Genomic DNA, 14,062 nt, shown 5'->3' with positions numbered 1-14,062 from the left:
TGGTAATTTTTTAATAGGCTTTCTTTTATTTTAATTTTTTTTTTTATTATTTACCAAAACTTTTTTTTTTCACCATAGCAATACTCAAATAAAATATAGGTTATAGACAACAAACAAGGTGTTTGAGTCTCTTCTTTACAAAATATCAGTGATTTAAAAAAAAAAATTTGCAACGGGTTATTCTCTTATTTCAATCCCCCAAATGAATTAGATGGGTATAGGAATGACAATGGATACTCGCAGGGCAAGTACCCCTCTCGCCCCATCCTCATTTATGAAATGCTCGTCGTTTTCATTTTATTTTTGCGGGCCTGCTACACATACAAACAAAAACGGCCTACAAGTGTTACAAGTTGGCCCAGCCCATCAAAAATACATGCGCACTCACTCACTTTGAAGGAGCGTCATTTACACGCGCGCAACTCAACGGTTGCGTTTCGCAAAAAGCGTTCGTCATGGCGCACTTTTCCACTTCTCCTTCTTCGAAGAAAACACAAACCGTCCATTTTCGAGCAACATTGCAAACTGCAGAGATAGAACTCGTCGCGAAGATTAGAACTCTCCATCAACACAAGATAGAACTCTCGATCAACAATCTCCAGAAAAAACGAATATATATTACTCAAGGTACGTTACTATTTTACTCATCTTGTATATTTTCCACATTTCGAAATCGAAGAACTAGCTTTTACTGTTCTTCTACGTTCTTCTAGGTTTTGCTATTCTTCTTGTTCTAGGTCTCATTTTACTGTTTTTAATGTTCTACTTGTTCTAGGTTTTACTGTTCTTCTTGTTTCTAAGTTTTACTGTTCTTCTTAGTGGTTCTAGGTGCAACTGTTCTTCTTGTTCTAGTTCTTCTTGTAACTGATTTTTGGAAGTATATTGCGTAATTTGGTGGGTGTATATGGAGTAATTTGTTGGGAGTATATGGCATACTTTGTTGGGTGTATATTTCTGAACTGATATACTGTAATATAGTCAACAGTTGCAACTGTTCTAATATTTGCTTGTCCATAGGTGTATATTGTTTGACCTTGTAATGTTGCTTGACCTTGTATATTTATGCATGTTTGAGTGATATCTGACTGATATCTATGAGTGTATCTGACTGATATCTATGGGTGTATATTACTGATATCTATGGGTGTATTTTTCATTTAAGAAAAAATGGCAGGCAAAAATCAAGCTGGAAAAAATGTAAGAACAAATATATGTCTTAGATGAAATCAGTTTTTCATAATAGAAATATCTCTGACTCTAATTTTGCTTTGTTTACAGCAAACCAAAGACCTTAAATGTGCAACCCATTTGTTGAGTGATAAATTCAGAAATATGAGCGAGGAGAAGAAAGAAATTGTTAGGGATTTGAGATTTGGTGGCCTGATGCACATCCCGCCGCTAAGGGTGCATCACCAAATATTAAGGGAGTTGGCTAACTCCTTTAAATTAGGAGAAAACAGACTTGAAACTGACTACGGTTCTTTTAAAGTAAGACAAAAAACAATAGGGGCTGCGCTTGGCATCAACGCGTCAGGTAACTTGCTACAAACATGGGTGTATATGAACCATATTCAGGTGTATTTCAATTGATGCTTGGGTGTATTTGAACTGATTTTCATACTATGTTGTTTTCATTTTTGTATGAGATCTGTCTCCTCAGAAAGTCAATTATAAGGATCTTTCTGAAGACGACAAACAAATTTTTAGAAGATTTCAGGGTAAGACCCTCAAAAATCTGACGGATGAGATGATGACTATTGGCATTGATAATGAACAGGATCGCCTCATGTTCAAGAGGATTTTCATCCTCTATATACAGATGGCATTCCTGTTACCAACAACAATAAACAAAATCTCACCTGTGCACCTGGCACCAATTTTCAAAATGGACACAATAACAGAGCGGAATTGGGGAGCACATGTTTTGAATTTTATCATCAAGGGCATAACAGATTACAATCTGAAAAAGAAAAAGTCAATTGACGGTTGCTTGTTTGCCCTGATGATAGTTTACTTTTATCTATCCAAAAATAAAGACAAGAAGAGGGCAGAAAGTCCTCCAGAACCCTGGATTGCCAACTGGACTAGAGAGCAGTTGGTCGAAAGAATGAGGGCAGAAATGGAGGAACATATGGTAAGTGAACAAAATATCTTGGGTGTATTTTATTTACCTGAATACTGCAAACTAAAATTTCTAATATTTCAGGGGATTGTAAAGATGGCGGAAACAAAGGAAAAAATGAAAAAAATAAAGAAAAAAGAAAAAAAAGAAACAAAAAAAAGGAAGGCAAGTTCAACATCATCATCTGAGACTGAAACAACTGATAGTGACCATTCTACCTCTGAGTCTGAGACAGAAGAAGACTCAGAGGATTTACCAAGAAAATAACCCAGCCAAAAAGCCAAAAAGTAAGTAACATACTTGGATGTATTTTGTTTATCCAGTTGGGTGTATTTTGTTTATCAAGTTGGGTGTATTTTGTTTATCCGGTTGGGTGTATTTTGTTTATCAAGTTGGTGTGTTTTGTGCATTTATTTGGGTGTATTTTGTACATTCATTTGGGTGTATTTTATCCCTTTTAGTATATTTTTAAATAATGATTGTTTGCCTTCCAGAATTGAGTCCAAAAAAAGAAAGAAGATTCCGGAGGATTCTGATTCAGAATCTGAATCAACTGATGAGTAATGTTCTGAAATTATTACTCCTTTCCTTTGGGTTTATTATCAAGATTTCATGTATTAACAGAGTGTCTCTTATTAACTTATAGAAGCGAAGAATCATCACCAGTGGAGAAGCAAAAAATAAAGAAAAAGTAAGCACTTCTTTGGATAGTATTTTGTGATTAAATTAATTTTGTATTTCTGATTCATACTTGTTTTTTTCCCCTAGAACACAATCCAAAAAGAAAAAGGTCATTGTTGAGGATTCATCTCCTGAGCAAGCTCAATCCTATCATGGGTACAGTACTCTCTAAGCTATATCACCGTCTATCATCAAAATTATATTTGTTAACGTGTTCTTTTATGCATGTACTATCAGATCTGAAATTGGAACTGAAGATTTAGATGAATTCTTAAGGGAAAATAATGAAAAATCTGCTGCACAGGGGTATGTCTTGTTGGGGTGTATATTTCAGATTTTAGGGTGTTTTCTTTGCTAATAATTGTTTCTTGTTTCGCAGGGAGAAGGAAGCTGACCTGCGATCACGGAAGGTCACTATGTCTCATCTGAAACGTAAGAAGCTTTATTTAATAAAATCTTATTATCTTGATTTAACAGTATGGTATTTTTTGGGAATAACATGTAATCTATTATGTTTAGAATACCGGACGTAAACTTGGGAAGTGATGATCCTTCCTCTCAAGGACACACAGACCAAAGTAGTGCAAACAAACCGGCAGAGAGCATGTAATTTCTATTTCAAATAACCGTTGCTTCTGTTCTTTTATTACCTTCTACTTCTAATTTTGTATATATTTTTTTTAGAAAAAAACTCTTTATTGTTTTATTCGAGAAAAAAAAGGCAGGAAAAAAAAAGCAAAAACTGCAAGTATGTAAGTTCTCAAAAAACAAAGCCTGTCTTTTTTTTTTGAATGCTTCGGGTGTATTTTTGACTTTCTTAGGGTGTATTTTAGGTTGAGTCTGGTTGAAGAGTCAGCCAGTGAGCTGGCTGAAGAGAATATGATGGTTGTGAGGGAAGAGACACAGTCTGAAGCGCTTGCAATGTGAATTTTTCAAGAAAATTTCAACCTTATAACCTTTTTATTTTCGGAGGCTTTGTTAACCTTTTATTTTTCATCTTGTTTAGAGTTCCGATTCAAGTTTGTCTACCACTGTCCCAAACAACCATTATGCCGGAAATTGAAGAAACACCTGAGACAGAAAATGAACCAACCCCTGTGCTACAAATTGAAGGAACTACAAAAGGGTAAGAAATAGTCTTGGGTGTGTATTTGGTTACAGTTTGGGTGTATATTGCACCTGTTGGGGTGTATATTTTCACGATTGATCCCTGACTAGTTTTTTTATAACATGATTAATTTTATGTAACCGTGCAGCACTCCTGAACCCCCCAACAACTTGAAGAAAGCACACCCACACTTCCCCCAGCTCCATCTAAAATGTAAGTTCATTAGAGTAAAATCAATGTTTGGTTATCATTTGTATATTCTTATTCTTATAATACGTTATACATGATCACGCAGTAATCCAGCCCCAGAAGACACTGCTGCGCTGATGATGATGGCACGGACAGCATCGTATGTTCCTAAAACAGATCCGATGCCATCATTCAGCATTGGCTTGACTGATTCAAGCCAAGAAGAAGCAGCAACACAGGAGGGGGCGTCAACGCAAGATGGAGGGAGGGCAAAAACTCCAGAAATCCCAAAACTGCTAGAACAATTAGGGGATCTGGTACAAAAAATTGCAAGTGGTGGGATGACAACAAAAGAAAAAAGTCCACAGATTCCAAAGGAGAGTGGCGCAGAGAGTTTCGAGAAGTTTGAAACTCCTGCGAGGACAAATCAACGTACTTATGACATGAAAAAGAAATGCTACCTCTGGGCCATACGAGTGAAGAAATACGCAAATGGACTAACTAATGAGTTTGACACCGTCTGCACACTCCAAGCCCAAGATAGATATATTTTGTCAAAACTCCACCTTGCATCACTCGCACCTGAAACGCATATAGAAGCTGAGGTAATATTACATTAACATTAATGTTTTTATCACCAAAATTAACTGCAATCCTGATTGATGTAAAATTGATTTCGGCATCTTTTTCTAGATTGTCTCTGCCATGTGCTTCATCCTAAACCAGCAAAAGATTAAAAGGTTTCAAGAAGAAGTATACTGTCTCCCCCTGATATTGTGGTATGAGTTGCTTCAACGAATTTTGGGTGTATTTTCTGCATACATTCGGGTGTATTTTCTGTCTTAAATCGGGTGTATTTTATGTGTTCATTTGGGTATATTTTTTGTGTTAAATTAGGTGTAAGTTGTTTATTCATTTGGGTGTATTTTCTGGATTCGTTTGGGTGTATTTTCTGTATTTATTTTGTGGTTCGCAATTTTTGCAGAACATGGCCCTTGGAAATCATCCACAAGGGGTATTCTTACAGTCTAAAAATAATAAGCCATTCATGGTGGAAGACTACCCAATGTTTATACCCTTCTTGGACCTTAAAAAATTAGCATCACATCGTTATGTAAGTTTTCATTTCTAGAACTTCTTATTACCATTTTTTAGTTATGTGCCAAATAAACTAAAACAGTGTTCAATCTGAACATATTTCAGATTTTTGCACCTGTTTGCCATTCACAACATTGGTGGTTATGGTTGGCTGATACAAGAAAGCGGAAATTTTATATAGTCGACCCATATCACATGAAATCTCCATCCGATGAGAGAACTGCCCTGAATACATTCATTGTAAGTTGGTTCTGTGTTCTGTATTTTAATAGTTGGGTGTATTTCTGTTCAATATAAGGTGTAACTTTGTGCTCCTTTGGGTGTATCCCTTTATTGAAATTATTCATGTATTACTGATTTGTTTTGTGTTTTAAGGGATATGTAATTTCACGAATTAAAGTATATGCTGGGGGCACCTCTGAAGACAAGGGACAAGGACAAGAAAATTGAACCACCATACCTTAACATCTTGGGCCAAAAGACAAGGTATAAATCTTTCACTCTGAAAATTAAACTTTCTTATATATAATTTGTAATTTATTTTCTTTGTTTTCAGCTATGACTGTGCTATCTACGTAATGAAGTGGCTTGAGATATTTCAGCCCGAAAACATTAAAAGGCAGAAGTATGAGTGGGACAATTGGACCCAGGTAAATGTGTTTAAAACTAAATAACTCTGTATTACATTACTCAATTAACATGGTTGATTAAACAGAATATTCTTTTTAACTGTAGGACGAGGTGGACCACTTTAGAGTAGAATATGCTTTCCGGATTCTATTCCATGAAATAAATCAAGACAAAGCTGAAGCCATTAGGGGAAGTAATGCAATAAGACTGTCCAAACCATCCTCATTGTTATTGAGTCCATATTGTCAGATAGATTCTAAGGATATTGACACTGATTAATGTAAATGTTATATAGTCTTGTAACAAATTGAACACATGCTGTAAAAAATTGCCAATTATAATCCAGTTTATTGTAAAATTTCTTTAAATAATTAAACTCTCTCTGCTGTATTCAAAATGTCTAAATTACAGATACTATAATATGAAGAAAAATATCAAACCAAATATACACCCATAACCTCACATTGTTTACACCCAAAGAAAGTTGAATATACACCCAAACATCTATCCCCCTGATGCTTTATCCCTAAAACCCTGAATCCTAAACCCTAAATCCTAAACACTAAAACCTAAACCCTAAACACTAAATCCTAAACACTAAAACCTAAACCGTAAACCCCAAAACCATTAAACCCTAAACCCTAAACCCTAAAACCTAAAACCCTAACCCCTAAAACCCTAAACCCTTAAACCCTTAAACCGTAATAAAAAAAAACAAACAATATTTTATAACATAAACATCATATTGTGAAATATATATATGTATATATATGTAAAATGTGAAACACAAGAAAATTCACAAAAATACACCCAAAAGAACAGTGCTTTTACACCTATATTCTGTAACTATACACCCAAAGAGTTATCCGCTGCTGCTGGTACCCTGAACTGATAATTCATAATATGTCCTTGATATTGGCTAGAATTTGAATGCACCACTGATGTAGCATCAAAGAGGTTTAACTGAATATAACAAACTCACATATTAGCTAAACTATTAACGAGAAAATTAAACTCAATCACCACATATTTAGAGAACATCACTTTTACCTCGTTTAAAGCTTTCGTTTTCTTCTTTTTTGTGGTATTTGCAATCTGTTTGTCCAACTTTGAACCTAGCCTATTTTTTGGACGTTCTCTTGTTCGAATCCTTGGAGGGCTTTGAAGCTCGTTAACGGATTCCAAGTTGGTGTCTTCGTGAGATAAAGAAGATGTCCCCTTCCTTTTGGCTTTCAATGATTCCATCTCAACCATGACGTTATCGTACGCACGATGCAGAATTGCAGTCAGCTCCTCCGATTCTGATGCAAATTCACAAATATTTTGCGAACGAAAAACCAATTGGTCAAACCTCTTGCTTCTTGGCTCCAACAGTGGCTCGTCGTGACTGCTCTTGATGTGTGTGTATCGCCTCTTTACCTTCTTGCTCCATCGTTCCAGTATATATCTAGGTGACACTTGGCTTACTCGTTCAAAGCTTAACACGCTTAGTGCGTGACGGCACAATATCCCTCTTGACTCAAATAATAAGCATTTACATTTTACCTCGGCTGCTACTGAGTCGTAAGTAACCACAAACTTGTTGAATATTGAGCTGGAAACTTGTTCTCCAACTTCGTATACTGAATAGCCTAGAGCGGAATTCGTTAATCTAGTGATGCAATTCTCCTTTCCTCTAAATTGTGTTTGGACTTTCCTAAACTTTTGATGAGTGTACACATCTTGAAACTGAGCTTCAATGGAGGATTTGGTTGCACACGGTATGACCGTATGAAAATTTGCAGCATCTGATTCTCTCTCTGCTTGCTCCCTGCTTCCGAGGCAATTATCATATTGTTTGACAAATTGAATAAGCGAGCTGTTCCGGGTAATAAACTTGTTAAAAAATGAATGCATGCTCTCGATCCTTTGTGTGCTTCTCATCCCTGCTCAGAAGTGGTGATCCAGATATATTGGAACCCATATATGACGGTCTTCATAGAGATTTGCAGAATACACCCAAAAACAGACTATAAATACACCCAAAAAAAATTTAATTTACACCTCTGCTGCAGATTTTAAACAAACCTTACCTGAAAGCCACTTTTTGTTCACAAGACCAAAATTCAGCAGAAAATCATTCCAATTTCTATCAAATGAATCTTTACTATGAGAGTTCCAAACAACTTGGCTCATTTCTTGTTCAATTTTTGCATGTCCCTTGTACCCGTTTAATTTGCTTAGAATCTTCTTCATGATGTGCCAAATACACCAACGGTGAATTGTTGTTGGCATACAAGCCTCTAAAGCCCTTTTCATTGATGCGTATTGATCGGTGAGAAACCCTTTCGGAGCATTTCCTCCCATGCAACGAAGCCAACATTGAAATAACCATTTGAATGATTCAATTTCTTCGTTTTTCATCAAAGAGCATACAAGAAGTGTTGACTGACCGTGATGATTCACCCCGACAAAAGAACTACAAACCAAATTATACCTGAAATAAATTACCATAGTGCAGAATGAAAAATCATTACGTACACCCAACAAATACTTTGTATACACCCAAAAACACCCAATATACACCTCTGCGGCAGATTCATAAAAAAATATTAATTTAGCATCATAAACAGGGGCAGTTTATTACCTGTTTGTATTGTAGGTGGTGTCAAATGAAATAACATCTCCGAAATAATCAAAGGCAGCTCTACTTCTTGCATCGGCCCAAAAAGCCAGCTTAATCGATTGATCCTCCTCGAGTTCAAGCTCAAAAAAGAAATTCTGATTCTTCTCTTTCATTCTTAACAAATATTTCCCGAATTCCTTTGTATCTTCTTGTTCAGAAACATTCCGCACTTCTCTCGTAATGTAATTCCTCACATCCTTTTCAATAAAATTTAACTCGCGATGACCCCCGGCAGGCGCAACAAATGATTGGTAAGTTTTGCTCGGTCTAATACCAGCCTTCTCGTTATTCTCTATTGTACGACAACATGCTTAGTTCCCTATGCTGTTTGAGCATCTTTGCTTTACTTGGACAGCAAGGGTGTGAATGATCCAGCACAACCTTTGAAATGATCCAAGCACCAACATCCTTCAATGTGTGTATATAAATTCTTGCAGGATAGTTTAAATCGGCTGTCAGATTTGTCTTCTCGGTCGGAGATATTTTAGATTTCCATTTTTCCTCTCTGCTACATGTAATCAATTAATTCTTAATCTCGTTTCCCTTCCTATTTGTACTCCGAACTCTTGTAGAAAAACCTGCAGCCTTGGCGTAGTTCCTGTAAAATTTTCCAGCATCTTCAAGGGTGGTAAAGGTCATTCCAACCTTGGGAACAAACTGGTCATCAACAACAGAGAGAGGCTGCAGAATACACCATGTCAAAAACTAAAAATACACCCAATCATGTATGATCTAATACACCCAAACGACAACAACTCAACTAAAATAACAAAAAAATCCATAAATTGTAAATACACCCACACTTCTCCCTAAAATACACCCAAAAAATTCTGATCTACACCCGAGCGTCTGCTATAAATTGCAGATAATTATTCAAAACTAATACATTAGATTCAATCCACAAATTTATGTTCACACGTTAATTTCACAGTCAATGTTCATGAATTATTCAGCTAGACAATGATATACGAATAACTGCAACAAAATTCAGAGTAATCGTAATTAGCTGAATGTAAATCAAACCTCAGGAACTTCGTTAGATTCAAATTCAAAATCTACTTCACCCTGATTCAGCTGACAATCTGAGGTTGAATCATCCATTATCTTCAAAACGAGTTCAAACTTTGATTTCAGAAACCAGAAAATCGAAAAAAAATGAAGCTGGAGCTACAGAGAGAGAAACTCACGTCAATGACGAAGAACAAACCAGTGAGAAAGGAGGGAAAAAGAACGATCGAAAAGGCAGGGGAAGACGTGCGAGAAGAAGAACGAAGAAATTTGGAAAGAAGGAGAATGAAGAAGGAAATAAATCTTTTAAAATTGGTAGTTATATATTCGCGGGATCTGTTATATAGCGCGTGTAAGCTACGTAACACTAGGAGCGCATTTTTGGGCGTTAGTGGTTAATTGACTTGTAAGGCTTACAAGCCCTAATCGCTTGTATGCAAAGAATTTCTGTTATTTCTGTTATAGATTTTCATTTAATTGTCCATGACAGATACTCGTAGGTATCTGCTGGTATTTCATTTTAAAAAGTTAAAAAAAAAATTCATAACACAGTGATTCAAAAGTTCAACAAAATTTAACATAAGATAATACAATCTAAAGTTTCAAACTCAATTTGACATAATCTAATACACATATTAAATAGAGGAAAATCCCACCCTGGGCCTTAACCATTTCATGAACCCCATTCCATTCCTCATCAATTAGAAAATGACATTGCAGTCCCTAATCACTAACTCTATCAAACCTTCCACCTCCTCCGTTAATATCTCCGTCCAGAGCTAACGAATCTTACTTACGTGGACCGTTAAGTTAACACATGTTAAGCAATAATTTAAAGGGACAAATCGCCCCCTATACAATTAACAAAACGTCGTCGTTTTGGAGAGCTCAAGAACACTTTACTTCTTCTTCTTTCTTTCGTTGTTCAACCATAACTTAATGCCATATTTCTTTTCTCCTCTCATCCTCTTCACGACCAGATCACTACCGAACCAACTCTCTTCTCTCCGTCTCCTCTTCACCATTTTTGGCCACCATCATCATTCACATTCACGGCACCACCATTCTCTGTTCTCACTGCACAACCCTACTGTCACCTCCTCCTTTTTTTTCTTCTTATTCTTCTTTTTCAGTTGAGTAATTTTATCTGTTTAAATATTTAAATTTAGTTTGGGATATGGTCTTACGAGTTGTCCTTTTTTGGATTTTGATTATTGGATACGTATATCTATTTAAAGTATCAATTTTTATGTGAAAGAGTAATTTGGTGATTATAGAATGTGTCAGTATTTGAATTGGTGTATTAGTGATATTTGCAGTCAAGTAGTTGTTGGTCCATGAAAAATCACTATCTTATTTTATGTAAGGTTCTTTACTTGGGATTTAGTGTAAAACCAAATAAAGACAGGGACAAACTAGTAAGAGAGAGAGATTGTAAAGATAAGGAGAAGAAAAAGGGTGAGAGGGTAGCTGTGATTGCGCTGTGGTTGCCAGCAGTGAATAGAGAAGTAAGGAGAGAGATATAGCTTTGTGTTTTTGGTGCGGTCAGAAGAAGAAGAAGAATCATGGTAGTGGAACAGTGCAGCGGAAACAGAGAATGATGGTGGCCAAAAATGGTGGAGAGGAGAATGAGAGAATGCAGAGAATAGTGCTGGATGTTGGTGATGATGGTGACAAAAAATGATGGAGAAAAGAAAAAGAAAAAGGAGTTGACCTAGTGCTGTTCTGGTTCGTGAAGAGGAGGAGAGGAAAAAAGAGAAGAAGAAGGTCGAGGGGTGATTTGTCTCTTTAAATTGTTGCTTGACATGTGTTGACTTAACGATCTATGTAGACAAGATCGGTTAGCTTTGGATAGAGACACTAACGAAGGAGGCGGAAGGTCAAAATTAGTGGTTAGAAATCGCAATATCATTTTCTAATTACTGAGGTGCGGAGTGGGAGTTCATAAAATGGTTAAGGGTGGGAGTAGAATTTTTCTTTATAAATACCAAGATGGTAATATATAACTTTTATATATTAGTGAGGGCATTTTAGTAAATTCCCTCTTCTTGGAGATTTCAAAGATCTTCATGGGACAGGTAGAGCTACTCATGTTCCTGTCCCATTTATTCGCGAGGGCGGGTCCTTGCCCCTGTGAAAATTTTACAGTTAGTCTCCTATCGTGAGTAATCCCCGTGGGTACCTGCTTTCACGGGTATCTTTGCCGTTCGTAGACCAAAAAAGAGAAATGTTTCTACTAATGCGTCAATTGCTCTAGGAAAAAATGGTTTCAAAGCAAAGTTTTTTCAGCATTTTTGAGGTTGGTATGCGAGTCAATCAAGCAGTCGTTCTGCTAGCCAACATCTAGTCACAGGGTAATCGGTCGATTTGTTCGGCTGGTTAGGTTAGGTCCGCAGACGATTGTTCTGTTAATTAGCATTGATCACAAGGTGATCTCGACCTATAGTGTTTATGTCAATGGATAGTTGGTTTGTAAGGGTAGGTTGGTAGGAGAGTCGGTCTATTGATCGGTTAACTGGCATCGGTGATGGGGCAGTCGATTGGTAAGTCAATAGTTGCTAGTCAATCGTCAGTTGTGAAATATATTTTAGTTATAATTAGAGTGCTATATGATATATTTTAGTTGTAAAATTAATAAGATAAATATTAAATATATAATGGACTAGGTGACAAGTTTACAGGAAAAGCAAACAATACATGATAACCACATCTAAGATACAAACAGCCCCCTTCTATAACACGAAGGCTCCACACCCCTGTTAATGTTCATTGCATTTCCATTTTACTGCATGATTATTAACTTGTTAAGCTTTTTATTGCCAAAGTTGTCTCCAACTAAAATCCGTGATCCACTGATGCTCAAACATGATTTAAACCATTGTTTTTTTATTGAGGACCATCAACAATAACAGAATTACACGAATAATTGTTCAGTATTCTCCCATTAAACATTCAAAAGTTAAAATACAAGTGAACATCAAATAAAAGAGAAAGAAAACAGAATCACAAATAGCCTACCTAGCAGCACTTAAGGTCGCGGTTAAAGATGGTTGGCAAGGGAAGCACAAAGCACTCGTCATGCTCACTCTCATTCTTATTTGGCTCTGCTAACCACTAGTTGAATACAGAACTAGCAGGACCAAAACACTGAAAGACTAACCATTTCCGTGCTAAATATGTGTGCTGTATTTGTCACAATTTCGTTGATATAAAGACAACACATATAAGGCATTCAATAGTGGATGAATTTCAATACATAGTAATAATATAATCTGTATTAAATTCAGGTGCTTCTGCTTCCTCTTATAAGCTCTAACATTTAGGCTTGAGCCACCCCGTTACATGCCTCTAGCACCTTTGCATCTGACTTATTTACTTCACTTTCTAATTTCTTGTCATATTCCGAGATACCAACTTTTCTGTGGCTTAGTACCTCTTCAACCCAATTTTGTAGCTGGCTGGTGGCCATTTCATCTGTTTGTGATAGTTAAAGGAAAGTTCAATCACAATAGTAAAACATTACATAAACTAATATATTAATTAGTACTAATTCATCCTTCTTATTTATTAATTGTATTTATTAACAAAAAATATAAAATTAGTCAAGATAATAACTACTTTATACTATAACTCTATTCCAAAAGTTCTGGATTTAAGTTCTACAGATAACAAAAGATGTTTTTGTAAATATATATATGATAAAGATATTTAAAAAAAATGTACATACAATAAAGGGTATTGAAGAAAAACATTTGGTGAGAGGCTACCTAACCGTGGGACGGTATGACCTTGAGGGTGCCTTATTATGAGGGGATTTTGAAAAGCAGAGGCGAGCTCCTCAGAAGGCAATTTAAGCCAATCTTTGTCACCAATGAAATGAACAGATTTTGCTTTTATGGGTTCCTTGTAGGCTACATCACATATGCTTGGATCTCTAAATTTGCATCCAGATATTGATACAAACAACTTTATCGGTGGATGTTCCTTCAACAACTTCCCCTGTGGATTTCATGTTCATTAATCAAATATTCTACCTTTATATTCTTCGTTTGAAAAAGAGATTGGTTTAGTTTTAGTTTTTATTTATAAATCAAATTACTAGTTGTAGCTTACCTGTGCTTGGTAACCTATTAGAAGTGCTGAAAGCGTTGCGCCCTAATAACAGAAAAGGAGTCAATCCGAGTGAGACAGTAGGACACATCTTAAGGTTATTATTAATAGAAGATTTTATATTTATTATATAAAATTTAATTTTGATGTACTGTCATGGGTATTAGTTACGTAATACCATATCATAAAAAAATAACTATTATTTTTATTGACTGCATGAATGATCATCCTTAAAGATGGATAAGATTGAACATTTTACACTGTCAGTACTCAAAATTAAACTCTTATATAAATACACAATAAATAAATAAATATCTAAATTTTACATATTGTTTTATAAAATTTTGCTAATGGGTAATTTTATCATATCTCTTTAAAATATATGTTAGCTAAATTTAATACTTTTTAATTATGTTATGTATATATAAAAAATTAACAAATAAATTAATTA

The 14,062-nt window shown here is 35.6% G+C and overlaps 1 protein-coding gene and 1 long non-coding RNA gene across 2 annotated transcripts in view; one reads left to right on the top strand and one right to left on the bottom strand.

Moving 5' to 3' along the window:
• LOC110264081 lies at window positions 5,304-5,849 on the top strand. The gene is made up of 3 exons (XR_002349814.1): window positions 5,304-5,438; window positions 5,574-5,684; window positions 5,755-5,849. It is a non-coding gene; the product is annotated as an uncharacterized LOC110264081 (long non-coding RNA).
• The window catches only part of LOC107604722 (esterase OVCA2), a 2,664-nt gene continuing 969 nt past the window's right edge, over window positions 12,368-14,062 (bottom strand). The window contains exons 4-6 of the mRNA XM_016306374.2: window positions 13,615-13,656; window positions 13,269-13,500; window positions 12,368-12,975 (exon numbers count right to left, since the gene is read on the bottom strand). Of these exons, the coding sequence (XP_016161860.1) occupies window positions 12,821-12,975; window positions 13,269-13,500; window positions 13,615-13,656 (429 nt within the window). The 3' untranslated portion in view covers window positions 12,368-12,820. The remainder of the gene's footprint in view (window positions 12,976-13,268; window positions 13,501-13,614; window positions 13,657-14,062) is intronic.

Source organism: Arachis ipaensis, chromosome B06 (genome assembly GCF_000816755.2).
Source record: "Arachis ipaensis cultivar K30076 chromosome B06, Araip1.1, whole genome shotgun sequence".
Taxonomy (NCBI): Eukaryota; Viridiplantae; Streptophyta; class Magnoliopsida; order Fabales; family Fabaceae; genus Arachis; species Arachis ipaensis.
The sequence above is the reverse complement of the archived record's forward strand: the minus strand, read 5'-3'. Positions and strand labels throughout refer to the sequence as shown.